Here is a 17147-nt window from a genome sequence, read left to right on the forward strand (position 1 = left end):
TTGGGCGGACTTGAAACTGGAAGAGTTTCAGATCCGTCTTTTGGGCGTTTTTCCAGCCTCCACCCCACACACACACTGCTTGCAAAATTCTGAGTGAGCCTGTTGCTCACTGCAAAAGCCTGTGGGCGGGGCTTAATGTGCCCGAAAGCCTGCAAAGGGAGGTAGTGTGCACGTGCAGGCATCTGATGCTGCACATGCGCATTAGCAGTAGCAGGGGTTTGACAGAAAAGAAAGAACTGTCAGGCCCCGGCTAGTGCAGGCAGCCTGAAGCAGCAAACCCCTCCTGGCAATTGCAGGGACCTGCGGCCCGAGCTATAGCCCCCGCCGACCCCCCTGACACCCAGACCGATCGTTGGATCCCCCCCCCCCCGATCATGGGATTCCCCTTCTCCCACTGATCACGGCCCCCTGCCCCCTCCCCCACCGATCGCTGCAGAGTGGCAACAGGCCTCCCCCACCGATCATTGCAGAGTGGCAGTGAGCCCCCTCCCCCATTAGCTCCTCTCCCTGACACTACCCAGTGGGCATTGCCCAGCTGCCCAGTGGACATTGCCCAGGTGCCAGGGCAGCACTGCCAGCCTGGCACTGCCCAAGGGGCAACCCTCACTTGCTTTCGGCCTCCCCGGGAACCTCATTGGCCTCTGGTTCCACTGGCGAGGCCAACACAACTGTTCCCCGTTCATGGGGAGCATGCCTATTCCTCGCCGGCGAGAACCTTTTTGGTGCGGTCATTAAGATGAGGGGGGGGCGGTGGCGGTGCCCGGATGATTAAGCGCCGGGCTCGCTAAGCAGATGTTAAACACCATTTACATAAATTTCCGTACATTTCCGCCAAGAGGCTGACCGCGCCGGAAATCTGGCGCTCATAAAATGGTGCCAGTCACAAAACCCAGCACTAATCACTTTACGCCCCACTTTGCCACTGTGCCACGTCCGAAAGTTGGCACAACGCGATGGTAAAGTCGCCCCCAATGTGTCATCTTGTCAGCTTGGAGTAGACTATTGGGAATATCTTTCTTTGGAGGGGACAGCAGGATGCATAATGAAGCCATTGGAGATTCCTGACCTAGGATTGGTATAATAATGTTCCCATTTAGAAAGGTCAGCAATTTTTAGCATTTCGAAGAAGCACAGAGTGATCAGGGAACAGTGAACTTTGTAAACTGAGTGCCGTCGTTGGAAATTTGGTGCAAGTGGGAATTCAGTGTGGAGGGGGAAGAAGGTGCTGGTTTTTATTTTTGTTTTTATCTTCCGTGGCTGATAAGTGTTTTTCTTAACTCTCCAAGTTGAGACTATCGATTACCACTACTTCACTAAATTAGTAACTACTTAATTAATCAAATAAATAAGGGTAGATTGACATAGCAGGGGAGGTGTGTACCATGACTGCAGCATATGAAGTTTGTGGAAAGCAGTGCAATTCTGAATAACCGCATTGGTGAAGTGTCTGCTGCTTGAGCATCTTTGGCTCAGAGTTGTTGAGCTGGAGCCTGAGCTGCTTCAGTTGTGTCCTGCAACTAGGATAGGAAGTCCATAAAGCTTCACTGAATCATAGAAACCCTACACTGCGGAAGGAGGCCATCCAGCCATTGGGTCTGCACCGACAACAATTCCACCTCGGCCCCATCCCTGTCACCCCACATATTTACCCCGCTAATCCCTCTAACCTAGACATCCTGGGACACTAAGTGGCAATTTAGCATGGCCAATCAACCTAACCCACACATCTTTGGAGTGTGGGAGGACACCGGAACACCCAGAGGAAACCCACGCAGACATGGGGAGAATGTGTAAACTCTGCACAGACAGTGACCCAAGCCGGGAATTGAACCAGGTCCCTGGAGCTGTGAGGCAGCAGTGCTAACCACTGCGCCACCATGCCGCTCCAAAGTGCATAAAGGGCAGGCTGCAGTTTTAATTACGGTCAGTGGAGAGCACCACAGTCTTGCCACTGACAATATCTGAGCTAATATATTAGCATGGTTAACAGCCAAGAAATTGAGTAGAGACAAGCAGCGTTTTCAAGTTGGCAGGCTGTAGCTAGTGGAATGCTGTAAGGATCAGTGCTGGGGCTTCGGCTATATACGATCTATATTAATGACTTACACGATGATCGGAGAATAATGCCTCTAAGTTTGTTGTTGATACAAAGTTAGGTGGGAATGTAAGCTGTGAGGAGGACACAAAAAGTATGCAAAGGAATATAGATGGATTAAGTGAGTGCAATAAGATGGCAGGTGAAGTACAATGTGGGGAAGTGTGAGGTTATTCACTCTGCTAGTAACAATAGAAAAACTGAATTTTTTTAAGAGGTGTGACTTATACCACACAATCTATAGAGTGGTTGGGGAGGGTTTAAACTAATATGGCAGGGGGATGGGAACCTTTGCAAGGATTCAGAGCAGGGGTAATTAAGAACAATAGGAAAAGACAGTAAGGAGAATAAGGAAAATGATAGAGAAATCAAGGTCCAAAGTCAGATAAGGACTGAGTAAAAAAAAATAGTAGGAAAGGGAAAAGAAAGGTTAAAAGGGCTCACCTTAAGGTTTTGTATCTGAATGCTCAGAGCACTCAAAACAATAGTGGATGAATTTGTTTCACAGATAGATGTAAAGGAATATGATGTAGTTGGCATTACGGAGACGTGGCTGCAAGGTGACCAAGGATGGGAACTTAACATTAAGGGCTGGAAGGATAGACGGAAAGGAAAAGTTGATGGAGTTGCATTATTGATCACAGATGATATTGATACGATATTGAGGAAAGATATTGGCATAGATTTTGATTTGATTTATTATTGTCACACGTATTACTATATAGACAAAGTATACCGTTCATAGAGAAGGAAAGGAGAGAGCGCAGAATGTAGTGTTACAGTCATAGCTGGGGTGTAGAGAAAGATCAACTTACTGCGAGGTAGGTCCATTCAAAAGTCTGATGGCAGCAGGGAAGAAGCTGTTCTTGAGTTGGTTGGTACGTGACCTTAGACTTTTGTATTTTTTTTCCCGACACACGAAGGTGGAAGATAGTATGTCCAGGGTGCATGGAGTCCTTAATTATGCTGGCTGCTTTTCTGCGGCAGCGGGAAGTATAGACAGAGTCAATGGATGGGAGGCTGGTTTGCGTGGTGGATTGGGCTACATTCACGACCTTTTGTAGTTTCTTGCGGTCTTGGGCAGAGCAGGAGCCATACCAAGCTGTGATACAACCAGAAAGAATACTTTCTATCGTGCATCTGTAAAAATTGGTGAGAGTCGTAGCTGATGTACCAAATTTCCTTAGTCTTCTGAGAAAGTAGACGCGTTGGTGGGCTTTCTTAACTATAGTGTTGGCAAGGGGGGACCAGGACTGGTTGTTGGTGATCTGGACACCTAAAAACTTGAAATTCTCAACCCTTTCTACTTCACCCCCACTGATGTAGACAGGGGCATGTTCTCCATTATACTTCCTGAAGTCAACGACAACCTCCTTCGTTTTGTTGACATTGAGGGAGAGATTATTGTCGTCGCACCAGTTCACCAGATTCTCTATCTCATTCCTGTACTCTGTCTTGTCATTGTTTGAGATCCGACTCACTACGGTTGTGTCATCAGCAAACTTCAAAATTAATTTAATGGGGAATTTGACCACACAGTCATAGGTGTATAAGGATAGTAGGGGGCTGAGGGCACAGCCTTGTGGGACACTGGTGTTGAGGATGATCGTGGAGGAGGTGTTGTTGCCTACCCTTACTGATTGTTGTCTGTGGGTTAGGAAGTTCAGGATCCAGTCACAGAGGGAGGAGCCGAGGCCCAGGCCATGGAGTTTGGAGATGAGTTTCGTAGGAATAATGGTGTTAAAGGCTGAGCTGTAGTCAATAAATAGGAGACTGACGTAGTGTCTTTGTTATCTAGGTGTTCCAGGGTTGTGTGCAGGGCCAGGGAGATAGTGTTTGCTGTGGACCTATTGTGACGGTATGCGAACTGTAGTGAATCCAGGCAATCCGGGAAGCTGGAATTGATACGTGCTATGACTAACCTTTTGAAACACTTCATAATGATGGATGTCAGCGCCACTGGACGATAGTCTTGTGAAAAGGAAGAGGGAAGCTTATGTAGGGATGAGGAAACAAGGTTGAGATGGCTCGATTGAGGGTTACAAGTTAGCAAGGAACGAGCTGAAAAAGGGGCTTAGGAGGGCTAGGAGGGGACACGAGAAGTCCTTGGCGGGTCGGATCAAGGAAAACCCCAAGGCTTTTTACTCTTGTGTGAGGAATAAAAGAATGACCAGGGTGAGGTTAGGGCCGGTCAAGGACGGTAGTGGGAACTTGTGTATGGAGTCAGTAGAGATCGGCGAGGTGATGAATGAATACTTTTCTTCAGTGTTCACCAAGGAGAGGGGCCATGTTTTTGAGGAAGAGAAGGTGTTACAGGCTAATAGCCTGGAGGAAATAGATGTTCGGAGGGAGGATGTCCTGGCAGTTTTGAATAAACTGAAGGTCGATAAGTCCCCTGGGCCTGATGAAATGTATCCTAGGATTCTTTGGGAGGCAAGGGATGAGATTGCAGAGCCTTTGGCTTTGACCTTTGGGTCCTCGCTGTCCACGGGGATGGTGCCAGAGGACTGGAGAATGGCGAATGTTGTTCCTCTGTTTAAGAAAGGGAATAGAAATGACCCTGGTAATTATAGACCGGTTAGTCTTACTTCGGTGGTTGGTAAATTGATGGAAAAGGTCCTTAGAGATGGGATTTATGACCATTTAGAAAGATGCGGATTAATCCGGGATAGTCAGCACAGATTTGTGAAGGGCAAGTTGTGCCTCACAAATTTGATAGAATTTTTTGAGGAGGTAACTAAGTGTGTTGATGAAGGTAGGGCAGTTGATGTCATATACATGGATTTTAGTAAGGCGTTTGATAAGGTCCCCCATGGTCGGCTTATGATGAAAGTGAGGAGGTGTGGGATAGAGGGAAAGTTGGCCGATTGGATAGGTAACTGGCTGTCTGATCGAAGACAGAGGGTGGTGGTCGATGGAAAATTTTCGGATTGGAGGCAGGTTGCTAGTGGAGTGCCGCAGGGATCAGTGCTTGGTCCTCTGCTCTTTGTGATTTTTATTAATGACTTAGAGGAGGGGGCTGAAGGGTGGATCAGTAAATTTGCTGATGACACCAAGATTGGTGGAGTAGTGGATGAGGTGGAGGGCTGTTGTAGGCTGCAAAGAGACATAGATAGGATGCAAAGCTGGGCTGAAAAATGGCAAATGGAGTTTAACCCTGATAAATGTGAGGTGATTCATTTTGGTAGGACTAATTTAAATGTGGATTACAGGGTCAAAGGTAGGGTTCTGAAGACTGTGGAGGAACAGCGAGACCTTGGGGTCCATATCCACAGATCTCTAAAGGTTGCCACTCAAGTGGATAGAGCTGTGAAGAAGGCCTATAATGTGTTAGCTTTTATTAACAGGAGGTTGGAGTTTAAGAGCCGTGGGGTTATGCTGCAACTGTACAGGATCTTGGTGAGACCACATTTGGAATATTGTGTACAGTTCTGGTCACCTCACTTTAAGAAGGATGTGGAAGCGCTAGAAAGAGTGCAGAGGAGATTTACCAGGATGCTGCCTGGTTTGGAGGGTAGGTCTTATGAGGAAAGGTTGAGGGAGCTAGGGCTGTTCTCTCTGGAGCGGAGGAGGCTGAGGGGAGACTTAATAGAGGTTTATAAAATGATGAAGGGGATAGATAGAGTGAACGTTCAAAGACTATTTCCTCGGGTGGATGGAGCTATTACAAGGGGACATAACTATAGGGTTCGTGGTGGGACATACAGGAAGGATATCAGAGGTAAGTTCTTTACGCAGAGAGTGGTTGGGGTGTGGAATGGACTGCCTGCAGTGATAGTGGAGTCAGACACTTTAGGAACATTTAAGCGGTTATTGGATAGGCACATGGAGCACACCAGGATGATAGGGAGTGGGATAGCTTGATCTTGGTTTCAGATAAAGCTCGGCACAACATCGTGGGCCGAAGGGCCTGTTCTGTGCTGTACTGTTCTATGTTCTATGTTCTAAGGCATGCTGCTTGGCTTTTCTTTGGTATTGGGATGATGGTCGTCTTCTTGAAGCAGATAGGGACCTCAGATTGTTGGAAAGAGAGGTTGAAGATGTGAATACCCCCACCAGCTGATCCACGCAGGATCTGAATGTTCATCCGGGTACTCCATTTGGGCCAGTCATTTTCCATGGGTTGACCTTCGAGAAGGCTGCTGTGACATCTACAATGGTGACCTCGGATGCAGATTCATCCGAGGCTTCCGGGGTGGAGGGCGTGCTCTTGCTGACCTCTTGCTCAAAACGGGCATAGAATGCATTAAGCTCATCAGGGAAGGGTGCGTTGGAACCGGCGAGTTTACATGCCTTCAAATTGTAGCCTGCTATGCCTTGCAGACCATGCGATAGTCGGCGGGGATCTGTGTGGCTAGCCTGGGACTCTCACTTGGTCCAGTACTGTCTTTTGGCGTCTTTGATGGATCGCTTTAGATCATATCTGGCTTTCTTATATAGGGCAGGGTTGCCTGACTTGAACACCTCAGACCAAGCAGTGGATATCCCTGTTCATCCATGGTTTCCGGTTGGGAAACATGTGGATTTGTTTCTTTAGCACACAGACTTTTACACACGTACTAATGAAGTCAGTTACTGTAGTGGCGTACTCGTTCAGGCTGTTCAGAGATTTTAAATACTGACCAGTCCACCGGCTAAGCAGTCTCATAGGAGATCATCATCCAATTCCTCAGATCAACATTGGACGTCTTTCTTTGACAGAGTCTCCTGCTTTAGTTTTTGCTTGTAAGCCGAGAGCAGGAGCACAGCCTTGTAGTCTGATTTGCCAAAGTGTGGGCGGGCAATAGAGCTGTAGGCATGTTTGATATTTGTGTAGCAGTGGTCTAGGATGTTTGGACCTCTGGTGGAACAGGAGACGTGTTGGTGGTAGGCTGGTAGTAGGTTCTTGAGCTTGGCCTGATTGAAGTCCCCAGCCATGATGAACAGGGCCTTGGATGTTTTGTCTCAAGGCTATGATGTGGAATTTGTATGGGTCGAGTTACAAAACAACAAGGGGCAAAAAACATTGGTGGGGGTGGTATACAGACCACCAAACTGTTTGTGGTAATGTTGGGAAAAGCATTAGACAGGAAAACAAAGATGTGTGTGTTAAAGGAACATCTGTGATTATGGACAACTTTAATAGACTGGGAGAGTCAAATTAGTCACAATACAATAGAGGAGGAATTTCTGGAGTGCATATGGGATGGCTTTCTGGAGCAATATGTTGAGGGACTAACAAGGGAACAGGCCATGTTAGGCTGGGTGTTGTGCAATGAGAAAGGATGAGCTGGCAATCTAGTTGTGAGAGAACCTTTGGGGACAAGTTACCATAATATGGTAGAATTCTTTGTCAAATTGGATAAAGATGTAGTTGATTCTGAGACCAGGATCTGAATCTCAATAAGGGTAATGAGGCATGAATTGGCCATGATGGACTGGGAAGCATTACTGAAAGGAAAGACAGTGGACAGGCAATGGCAGGCATTTAAATAACGAATAGGTGAATTCCAGAAGTTGTTTATTCCTGTTTGGCACAAGAGTGGTAAGGGAGTTGTGGCCAAATCATGTCTGACAAGGGTAATTGGAGATAGTATCAGATTCAAGGAAGAAGCATACAAATTGGCAAGAAAAAGCAATAGGTCTGACGATTGGGAGCAGTTTAATATTCAGCAAAGGAGGACCAAGAGATTGATTAAGAAGGGAAAAATAGAGTATGAAAGTAAGCTAACGGGGAATATAAAAATTGACTGTAAAAGTGAGGTATGTAAAGAGAAAAAGATTGACAAAACGGATGTAGGCCCCTTACAGTCAGAAATGGGAGAATTCATAACGGGGAATAAAGAAATGGCTGAGGAATTGAATTCATACTTTGCTTCAGTATTCACAAAGGAAGGCATGAATAATGTACCAGAAGTTCTGAGAGTAACATTTTTTAGTGAGGAGCTGGAGGAAATCAGTATTAGAAGCGAAATGGTTTTGGGGAAATTGATAGGATCGAAGTTGGATAAATCTCCAGGTCCTGATAATCTTCATCCCAGAGTACTTAAGGAAATGGCCCTGAAAATAGTAGATCCATTGGTGGTTATTTTCCAAAATTCTTTGGACTCTGGACTGGTTCCTACATATTGGAGGGTAGCTAATGTAAGCCCCCTATTCAAAATGGGAGGTAGAGAGAAAACAGGGAACTGTAGACCAGAGAACCTAACATTGCTACTGGGGAAGTTGCTGGAATCCATTATCAAGGATTTCATAATTCAGCATTTGGAAGGCAATGGTATTATCAGACAAAGTCAGCATGGATTCACAGAAGGGAAATCATGCTTGATGAATCAATCGGAATTCTTTGAGGCTGTAACTAGTAGAGTTGACCAAAGAGAGCCAGTGGATGTGGTTTATTTAGACTTTCAGAAGGCTTTCGACAAAGTCTCTTGTAAAGTTAAAGAACATGGAAGGTAGTGTCCTGAGATAGATAGAAAGCTGGTTAGCAGATAGGAACCAAAGAGTTGGCATTATTGGGTCCTTTTCTGATTGGCAATCAGTGATTAGTGGGGTTCCGCAGGGTTCTGTGCTAGGACCCCAACTGTTCACATTATATATTAATGATTTGGAAGAGGGAACTGAATGCATTATCTCCAAATTTTCTGATGATACAAAGTTGGATGGGAGGATTAGCTGTGAGGAGGATGCAGAGATGCTTCAGTGTGATTTGGACAGGTTGAGTTTGTGGGCATATGCAAAGCAGATGCAGTATAATATGGATAAATGTGAGGCTATCCACTTTGGTAGTAATAATAGGAAGACAGATTATTACTTGAATTGGTATAAATTGAGAGAGGTGGCTACTCAGCACGACCTTGGTGTCCACATGCATCAGTCTCTGAAAGTAAGTGTGCAGGTAGAGCAGGCTGTAAAGAGGTTAAATTGTATGTTGGCCTTCATAGTGAGAGGATTTGAGCATAGGAAGTGTAGGGATAGGGATGTTTTGCTGCAATTGTATAGGGCATTGGTGAGGCCACACCTCGAGTGTTGTGTACAGTTTTGGTGTCCTTATCAGAGGAAGGATGTTCTCGCTATAGAGGATGTACAGCGGAGGTTTATCAGGCTGAATCCTGGGATGGCAGGTCTGCCACATGAGGAAAGACTAAGTCAGTTAAGATTATATTCATTGGAGTTTAGAAGAGTGAGAGGGGATCTCATAAAAACTTATAAAATTCTAACAGGATTAGACAGGCTGGATTCAGAAATAATGTTCCCAATGGTGGGGGAGTCCAGAACTAGGGGTCATAGTTTGAGGATTAGAACTGAGGTGAGGAAAAATTTCTTTACCCAGAGGGTGGTGAATGTGTGGAATTCACTGCCACAGAATGTAGTTTAGGCCAAAGCGTTGTCTGATTTCAAGAAGAAATTAGATATAGCTCTTGGAGCTAAAGGGATATGGAGGAAGGGGGATCAGGATATTGAATTTGTTGATCAGCCATGATCAAACTGAATGGTGGAGCAGACTGGAAGGGCCGAATGGCCTACTCCTACCTCTAGTTTCTATGTTTCTTACCTCATGGCATCGCCTGTCACACAATTCTCGACCAAGGTGGCATGGTGGACGGTGGTTAGCACTGCTGTCTCACAGCGCTAAGAACCCAAGGTCGATTCCGGTCTTGGGTGACTGTCTGTTTGCATGTTCTTCCTATGTCTACGTGGGTTTCCTTTGGGTGCTCCGGTTTCCTCCCACTGTCCAAAGATGTGCAGGTTAAGTAGATTGGCCATGCTAAATTGCCCCTTAGTGTCCCAAGATGTGTAGGTTAGATGGATTAGCCATGGTAAATGCACGGGATTATGGGGATGGGGTGGTGGGAAGGGGGAGGGGGTTTGCTGAAAAATATGCTCTTTTGGAGAGTCAGTGAAGACTTGATGGGCAGAATGGCCTCTTTCTTCACTGTAGGGATTCTAACCAGGCAATCAACTCTGATTCTGAGAGGGTGCATTGCTAAGCATTCATTAGAATGTGGTACTACCAAGTGAAGATTAATGGAATGATTGGTGTCATCGCAGACCCGGATTTGTAATGCAAAATCAAAATACTGCAGATGCTGAAAAATTGAAGTAACTAACTGAACTCAACAGGTCAGCAGCAACTGTGAAGAGTTAACATTTCAGCTTGTTAGACGTTCACATTTCCTGTAAGTAAAAGGATGAATGACATTAGTACCAACCATCACTGGTTAAATATAGATTTGGGTCAATTCACAGCAGCCTCAATTTTTCTTTATTATGGAGCTGATCTTTCATTTCACCTCCAATGTCAACCTACCAAGAACACAGGGTTACATATACGCAAAAGCATCAGGGCATAGCTAAAGATAAGCAGCCACGCGACTGATGAGTTGGATCAAAGCTCCATAGCCTACCACATCTAGCAGAGAACAATAGTGAACAATTGAACCATTTTTTTTTCCAGCATGATCTGATTAATGGCTGTTTCCCATATCTGGCGAAGATGAGCTTTCAAAATTTGGTGCGCAGAACAAAGTAACTGATAGATTTATTGCTTTTCATGCAACTACTTGAAGGGGTCTGCTCTGCCAGTTGTTGTGTGAAACCTCTGGACATGACATCTGGCTTTCCTGATGCTTACAGGATGTGATGATGTGTGATGTGGCGCAGTGTGATGTGGCACAGCCCCTTCGTGAAAGATTCTACCAGAGCACTTTTGATCTGGCATCTCAAAAAAATTGTCCAGCATGTGTATGCATCCAGCTTTAAATACGAAAACTGCAGCTTACAAGAGTAATCACTGGTGCTAAGCATGTGTGTCACCCCATAATGAATTTGCAGATGTACGTTACACTTTGTGGATCTGACAGAGAAAGCCAAACACTTGAACTCCACTCTAACTAATATCTGTCCTACTCTTCTGAGATCTCGGTAGCTAGACTGTTTAGAATTTCCTCACAGTTGCAATAAACCACTTATGTATATTGATTCTCTTTTTTTAAACTTGAAACTCGCTGTTTCAGCAAAGAGCAGATCTCCTGTTGATTTATTTTTTTGTGACCACTTTTCCATGGAAAGAAATGGAGTTCATTTAAGGGTTGGTTTAAAAAATCGACAGGAAAGAGGATATAAATACAGTGTACTTCTGAATACGCTCATGGTTTTCAAGTTTTTAAATAGAAGATGGTAGAGTCTTTCATTTGGAGCGGCACAGTGGTTGGCACTGCTGCCTCAATAGCCAGAGACACGGGTTCAGTTCCTGCCTCAGGTCACTGTCTGTGTGGAATTTGCACATTCTCCCCGTGTCTGCGTGGGTTTCCTCTGGGTGCTCCGATTTGCTCCCACAGTCCAAAGCTGTGCGAGTTAGGTTGATTGGCCATGCTAAATTGACCTTAGTATCAGGGGATTAGCAGGGTAAATATGTGTGGTTACGGGAATAAGGCCTGGGTGGGATTGTGGTCGGTGCAGTCTTGATGGGCTGAATGGCCTCCTTCTGCACTGTAGGGATTATATGAAGATTGCGTGGACTTTTGAGATTCGAAATGCTGGAGGACAATTAGAAGTTACCTTAAATCGGGTGGGATGAATTGATGTAAGCAAGCATGGACTGTTAGAAAATCAAGTTGTACTGATAACTGTGGTTCTAAATGTTCACCTGACTCTGGAATGAAGTAACTTACCGATTTGTACCAGTCTTTGTTTTACTCAATGGGGACTATCCCACCCCTAGAGGTGCGTTGTCAGAGAACAGTGAAAGACAACTTCCATTTAAACAAAGAATTATACTCACTGATAATGGGAGTGACTGATGTCGTGGCAGACCTGAATTTGTAATACAGAAGCAAAATACTGCAGATGCTGAAAAATTGAAATAAATCTGAAAATGCAGGTAATACTCAACTGGTCAGGCAGCAGGTGTAGAAAGAGCAAAAGAGTGTTAACATTTCCGATTGTTCGGAGTTGACGATACCTCTAAGGAAAAGGGGGAATAGCACTAATGCCAACGATCACTGGTTGAATGTAAATTTATGTCAATTCGCAGTGGCTTCAATTTTCCTTTATTATGGAGCAGATTTTTCATTTCATCTCCAATGTCAGCCTACCAAGAATACAGGGCTACATATATGCAAAAACCAAAAGCATCAGGGCATAGCTAAAGATAAGCAGCCACATGACCAATGAGTTGGATCAAAGCTTAGGTAATATCAATGAAAAACAGACTTTCATCTGTTTTTTTCAACACAAGATCAGCAAGAGTCTGCTCTTGCAGCCAAATGTTCTCCAGAAGCTTCTTCACTTCAGTAATATCAATATGTTTCCTTCAGTTCTTCTTATTCTAGTTGAATCACTGACTGGTAAGAATCAAGGAATATGCTTTTGAGCTTATCCTGCCATTTAGTTAAATCACACAGCTGATCTGTGCCTCAACTTTACTCCTGTGCCTTTGTTCTGTACCCCTTGATACCTATTCCCAACAAGTCATCAACCTTAAACATTAACTCTTTCTCTGACCTGCGAAGTATTTCCAGCATTTTGTTACAACAATCTGAATTTATAATTATTGGTTACTGGAACACAGGATTATGCTGATGACAATTCAGCAGGGATCGAACAGAACACTGAAATGTAAAAATGTCCAAACTAAATTAAGCTAAATTGGAGTTGTTGAGAATAATGGCCAAAGAAAATGTGACAGGAAGAGAGTTTCAGACTGAGAGTGACATTGACTGGAAGGAGAATAGTGCAACTAGAAATAATAGTATCGCTGAACAGAAAATTGATTATAGGAAAGAAGGAATAACACTAATACCAGCCCAAGTGAGTGATTGAGTTACCAACTGGTAGAAAATCTAGGGACATACACGTGAGCCTGTCCTGCCATCCAGTTAGATCATGGCTGATCTGTACCTCAATTCTATTTATCTGCCTTTGTTCCATATACCTTGATATTTACCCCCAACTAAAATCTATTAATCTGTGTCTTGAAAAATTTACTTGACCCTTCTAGAGGGGAGAGCATTTGTGTGTAAAATGTTCCTCCAAATTTCAGTTTTCTTTTCAATTCCCTTTATGACCTTAAAAAATCTCGATTAGATCACACCTCAACCTTATAAGCTCAAGAGAATACAAGTAAGGTTTAGGCACCTGTAGACCCAGTTATTATTCCAGTGAATCTGCCCAGTGCCCCCTCCAAAACCAACATATTGTATCTTTCCTGAGGTCCAGTGCCTAAAACCAAGACTTTGGACAGCTAGCACATCACTTCCTCGCTTTTGTATTTAAACCCCTGTGAATTAAAGATAAGCATTCCATTCACTTTTTGTAGTATGCACTAGTTTTTAGTGAGTTGTGTTCACAGACACTTGTTCAAAAGCAAAATGCTGAAGATGGTGAAAATCTGAAATAAAAATTGAAAATGCTGGAAATACTCAACAGGTTGGATAGCATTTTTGGAGAGAGAAACAAAGTTAACGTTTTCGGTCAATAACCTTTCACCAGGGTTCTGTGAAACTCATTCAAATTTATTTTCAGATACAAGAATGGATAACCTTACACTTCACACAGTTAACTTCACCTTTCATAGTTTTGCCCAATAATGTAGTCGATGTCCATTTGTAATTTTGTGTTCTCAATCACACAGCTTATTGGTATACCATTCTCAATTCTTTCATCCAAGTCATTAATATCATAGAATAATAGAATTTTTAAAAAAAATTATGGAATGTGGGCATCACTGGCTAGGCCAGCATTTGGAAGGTGGTGTGAGTTGCCCTCTTGAACTGCTGCAGTCGCTGAGGTGTAGGTGCACCCACAGTGTTACAGAGGGAATTTCAGGATTTTGACCCAGCGGCAGTGAAGGAACTGTGATATATTTCCAAGTCAGGATGGTGAGTGACTTGGAGGGGAATCTCCAGGTGGTGGTGTTCCCAGGTATCTGCCTCCCATGTCCTTCGAGATGGTAGTGGTTGTGGGTTTGGAAGGTGCTATCTAAGGAACCTGAGTGAGTCCCTGCAGTGCATCTTATAGATGGTACACTGACTGTCACTGTTCATTGGTGGTGGAGAGATTGAATGTTTGAGAAAGGGGTAGCAATCAAGCCGACTGCTTTGCCTTGGGTGGTGTTGAACTTCTTGAGTGTTATTGGAGTTGCACTCGTCCATCCAGAATGAGATGCACAGAAGGAGGCTGGCTTCTTGGAGGAGCTTTCCAATTAGATCCACTTCCCCTGCTTTTCCCCCAAAGCCCTGTAAATTTGATCATTTTGGTTTTTATCCAATTCCCTTTTAGAAATTATTATTGAATCTGTCCCCACAATCTTTCCAGGCAGTACATTCCAGATAATCATAACTCTGTTTTGTTTTTTAAAATTTTCATTATGACCTGGTTCCTTTGCCAATTACTGTAAATCTGTCCTCTGATTACTGACCATTCTGCCACAGGAAACAGTTTCTCCTTATTTTCTTTATTAAAACCCTTCTTGACTTTGGTCACCTCTTATTCCTCTAATCTTCTCTGCTGTAAGGAAAACTCCCCAAGTTTCTATAACTTCTCCACATAATTGAAATCATTTGCCCCTAATATAATTCCAGTAAAGTTCCTCTGCTCTCTCTCTGTGGCCTTGACATCCTCTCTCAAGTTGGTATCCAGAATTGGACTAAGATTTCAGCTGGGGCCTATTCAGTGTTTTTGAGCATAACTTCCTTGCTTTTGTACTTTATGCTTCTATTTATAAAGCCAAAGATTCTGCATGTTTTTTTAACAGCTTATCTAGTTTGTCCGACCACCTTCGAAGACTTGTGTATATACCTCCCCCCTTGCCATGTCTGTCTGTTCCTGTTGTGCTTTTACAATTGCATCATTTAGTTTATATCACCTCTCATTCTTCTTAATAAAATAAATCTCTTTGCACCGTTCTGCATTAAATTTCATCTGCCACGTGTCTGCCCTTTCACAGTCTATGTCCTCCTGAAGTCTGTTACAATCCTTCTCACGTTTAATATTTGCAGCCTTTGACATTCTGTTATATATACCCAAATCAAGGCCATTTATATCTAATCAGAAAGAATGGTTGTCCCAATAATGATCCTTGGACAACACCACTACATGCTTCTCTTCAGTCTGAAAAGTCATTTGTCACTACTCTCTGCTCTCTTTTCCTTTGTCAAATTCATATCCATGTAATCCCATGGTCATCAATTTTGTTAATAAGTCTATTTTGTGGTACTTTATCAAAAGTCTTTTGTATCCTCATTAACCCACAATCTAGTTAGTCAATTCTTGGTGGCTTTCATTTATCAACCTCTATATTTCAAGTGCCCAATTAATTTTATCCTGTAAAAGGTTTCTCCGCCACCAACATTAGACTGACTGGCCTGTAGTCGCTGGGCTTATCCTTCCTTTTTTGAACAGGGATGGAACATTTGCAATCCTCTGGTACTACTTTAATCTGCAAGCAGGATCGGAAGATTATGGCGAAAGCCTCTGCAACTGAAACCATTGCATCCCTCGGAAACCTAGGATGCAGCCTGACCAGATCCAGGTGACTTTTCTACTTTGTAGGGTAAAAAGCTTAAGCCCCTGCTGCAGATACCTGGTTAATACCACTTGTTACATATACCGTGTTAATGACCCTTTTATTCCTAATCTGTCTGATACCTTGCAACCCATGCCCCAATCTTTAGTTTGTGTGCTTTTCCCCTTGTCATGTGCCTTCATTAAAAATACCATAATGACTGAGGATCAGAAGTCTGCGCAATGAGGTTGCACATTGATCGCAACTTCTTTGAGGAAGTGACAACTTAACTGAACTATGGTAAATCTATGATGTGGTGTAACTCAACTTCCAAAAGATTGTCCGAGGAAAGCCTGATGATTACATTCCAAACTGTAGGGATTCGGGGTAAGCCCTAGAAAAGGATAAGGAACTGGTTGAAGCATGGGAAACAATGAGCATGTGTTTGAATGATGTTAGATTATGGAATAATGACAAATGCCTCGAGGCTCAGCAGTGGAACGACTGCTGTTTCTAATTTACGTAATCACCTTTGATTTTGAAGCTCAATGCAAAGCGGTTACATTTGTAGATGATATCAAATGAGGGGCAGCAAAAGCAGTTTAGAGATTGCAGAATGGGTGGAATTTTACAGCCCTGTCGCAGCGGGGCCAAGGCCAGGATTGAAAATGCAATGAGCTGTTCAAAAGTGCATTAACTTGGGTGGGAACGGAATATCCCACCGACGGGAGCAGCAGTAAAATTTCACCCAATATGTTGGACAGGATATATAAACGAATGGAACAATAATGGATAAAATTTAATATAAAGTGCTACTGATAGGAACAAAGAATGGACTACCAATACGTCATGAATAGTGTTCAAAAAGCTAAGGATGAAGTTGAAGGAGATCTGGAGTCTTAAGTAAACTCAGCACTAAATGTGATCAACCAATGCACAGCAACAATCAACAAAAGTAGGTTGGCACCTCCAAGATGGTTGAACGTAATTAAGAAGAAACAATGAGTGAATTTCATAATGATCTCGTGAGAAATGGGATTTTCAAGGTGCTGGGGCAGTGCAAGGAAGAGATTGCTCTCAAATAGCTGGAAATAATAGCCAATAAAATGTGGTTTGTACAGCCATGTTTAGCACTGATTTCTAAAAAAATAATTTTAAACTTGTTTTCAGATTATTTTTATAATTTTGGATGGAAGGACTATGGTGTGGCATCTCTCACCACTATCCTTGATATGGTCAAAGTTATGGCTTTTGCCCTACAAGAAGGAAAAGTGGCTATTCATTGTCATGCTGGACTTGGAAGGACAGGTAAACCTTTTAGTTTTTTTTCTGTAGACATTTGTGGACTTTGGCATTCGGGCATAAACCAAATATTTATTTGATTAATTGTATCATTTCCCAAACAATATTAATGCTCATAAGAGTAATTATTTACAATAATCTAAAATGAGTTTATAATGTACATAAATGTTAATTTAAGTAAAACTAGATTAGACAGTGCAGTTAATGCTGCAACTGCAGAGCTGTGGAAATTAGTGAAGAGCATTGAGATGCTGGGCTGTAAAT

At 43.3% G+C, this 17147-nt stretch overlaps 1 protein-coding gene across 8 annotated transcripts in view; it reads left to right on the top strand.

The window, feature by feature from the left end:
* The window catches only part of ptpdc1a (protein tyrosine phosphatase domain containing 1a), a 128121-nt gene that overhangs the window by 85470 nt on the left and 25504 nt on the right, over positions 1-17147 (top strand). For 7 of the 8 annotated variants that reach the window (XM_078209661.1, XM_078209654.1, XM_078209659.1 and 4 more), the window contains one exon: positions 16752-16889. The exons of the other annotated variant lie outside the window; for it this stretch is intronic. In XM_078209661.1, the coding sequence (XP_078065787.1) occupies positions 16752-16889 (138 nt within the window). The remainder of the gene's footprint in view (positions 1-16751; positions 16890-17147) is intronic. 8 annotated transcript variants of the gene reach the window in all.

Source organism: Mustelus asterias, chromosome 3 (genome assembly GCF_964213995.1).
Source record: "Mustelus asterias chromosome 3, sMusAst1.hap1.1, whole genome shotgun sequence".
In the NCBI taxonomy this organism is placed as follows: domain Eukaryota; kingdom Metazoa; phylum Chordata; class Chondrichthyes; order Carcharhiniformes; family Triakidae; genus Mustelus; species Mustelus asterias.